Raw genomic sequence first — 1,754 nt, forward strand, 5'->3', positions numbered from 1 at the left:
GTCGTGAGAGGCGCGAGGTACCCGTCGGTGGGCGACGGAGGGCACATAGGGGCGCCATGGCCACACTGAATGGCCCCATGGAAGGGTCGAACGCTGCTGCCACGTCGGGCGAAGGTGGGCGGTGGAGCTCGGAGTGCTAAAGAAGTAGAGAGATGCTGAGCGTTTCGGGTAGGTCTGCCAGTGGCTGGGTGTCTCCTGAGAGCTCGCCGCTTGCATGCCACAGATGTCCACTGTGACGTGACATGAACTCTGACATGGGATGTCAAACATCTAAAACAATAAATATCACCTAGAATCCTTGATCCTTTTGGCTGGTTATGGCATAATTGTCGATGATGTATTATTTTAAATAGTATGAAAAATCGTCACCTTTTTCCGCCAGTCATTCGAATAGAAGTAAAACGCCTTTCAGATGAGTCCAGAAATCATAACATAACTTCTTTTTGGACGAGCCACGCTTCATTTAGAATTTTGCAGTGTTTTCGATGATCAAGTGTTTCAATACTTAATTGCCTGTGGGGCATAGCATTCCTCTAAATTGGCTGGTTATGCTAAAAATAACTCCCCTCCACTTTTTATTGCATGTAATTAAATGCACAAGTAGCACTTTTCACTTCTTTCTTTTGTGCCGCAGCAGCATTCTTAAAGAAATTTACGGAAATTTTGTTTTTGTTCGCAACAAAAGTTTCCAGTGACAAATTAGTTACTTTCAGCTATCCATTGCAAATCCTCGTCCTCTGTGATACCACCAAGCATAAAAGTGCATTTTCTTCCATGGGGTACTGTGCCATGCATTCATGTATCTCCATTCCTATTTTCACCGGACTGTCAGTCATCATACTGATATTGTGCATAGCATGCATGTCTCCACTTTCACTTCTGCACTTTTCTTTTGTTTTATTTCCGAATGCATTCAGTTTCATCTAGTCTCTGTGTTTTAGATTTTTCATATCCTAAATATTTATTGCCTTGAATAGACAATTCACTTGGAGTGTAAAAGTCAGGAGGTTTTTAGGGATTGACTTTGACACTTGTTCTATGGACCATGTCTGTTGCAACCGCTTCGGCAATTTTGGTTGCGGAAATACTGAAAAAAGATTTTTTTTTTAGTGAAGGTATTCACATCGACTTCACGCAATCGCTTCTTACCTGCTACCGCATCCAATGTTAAGAACACGGGCTCAGATGTGGGCGCCTTGACTGAATTACCTTACCCTGAATATTCGTGTTACTTTAAGGTAAACGTTTTTAGGGCCAATTAAAGCGAGAAGTTGACGCCGCTTTTTCCCACCGACTGGCTGGATCGCCTCACTGGGGACGGCGGACTGCATCTGCGCATTTAGCCGCAGCCGTCAGGAGCGGGGTGAGTGGGACGCTAGTGGCCTCGGGAGGTCGCAACGGGAACTGCAATTCTACTTTTCTTTTAACCTCGCCACTCATGGGAAAATGTGTCGAAACCATCCAAAAAGTAAGTGTACCTCCTTCACCAAGCTGCAAAATATTCCCAATTTTAATGTTCCCCAAAACATGCAAATTCAAAGCGAAATAGGTATTTAGTTAATTTAAAATGTTGAGGAAAGTTTGGCTCCGGTAAAGAATGTTACTGTATTGTGCTAAGTCTTACTCTACTTCTCAATATCACTAACGGGAGTTTACATATCGTAAGCTTTTTAGCTCCAAAATCACTATCAACTCAAACTCAACAGAGTAAAATATTTCCAAAAACTATTTCGTAGCTAGTGTTTTATTCCAGA

At 42.7% G+C, this 1,754-nt stretch overlaps 1 protein-coding gene across 1 annotated transcript; it reads right to left on the bottom strand. All coding sequences in view use genetic code 11, as the record gives it.

Moving 5' to 3' along the window:
- Positions 1 to 575: 575 nt before the first annotated feature.
- EGR_09613 (hypothetical protein) lies at positions 576 to 923 on the bottom strand (the record flags this gene model as incomplete). Its single annotated transcript, XM_024498862.1, has 2 exons — positions 576 to 641; positions 747 to 923. The coding sequence occupies 2 exons, from the start codon at positions 921 to 923 to the stop codon at positions 576 to 578; spliced, it is 243 nt and encodes an 80-aa protein (XP_024346739.1).
- Positions 924 to 1,754: the final 831 nt, after the last annotated feature.

The sequence above is a fragment of the Echinococcus granulosus genome, assembly GCF_000524195.1.
Source record: "Echinococcus granulosus chromosome Unknown EG_S00156, whole genome shotgun sequence".
Classification (NCBI taxonomy): domain Eukaryota; kingdom Metazoa; phylum Platyhelminthes; class Cestoda; order Cyclophyllidea; family Taeniidae; genus Echinococcus; species Echinococcus granulosus.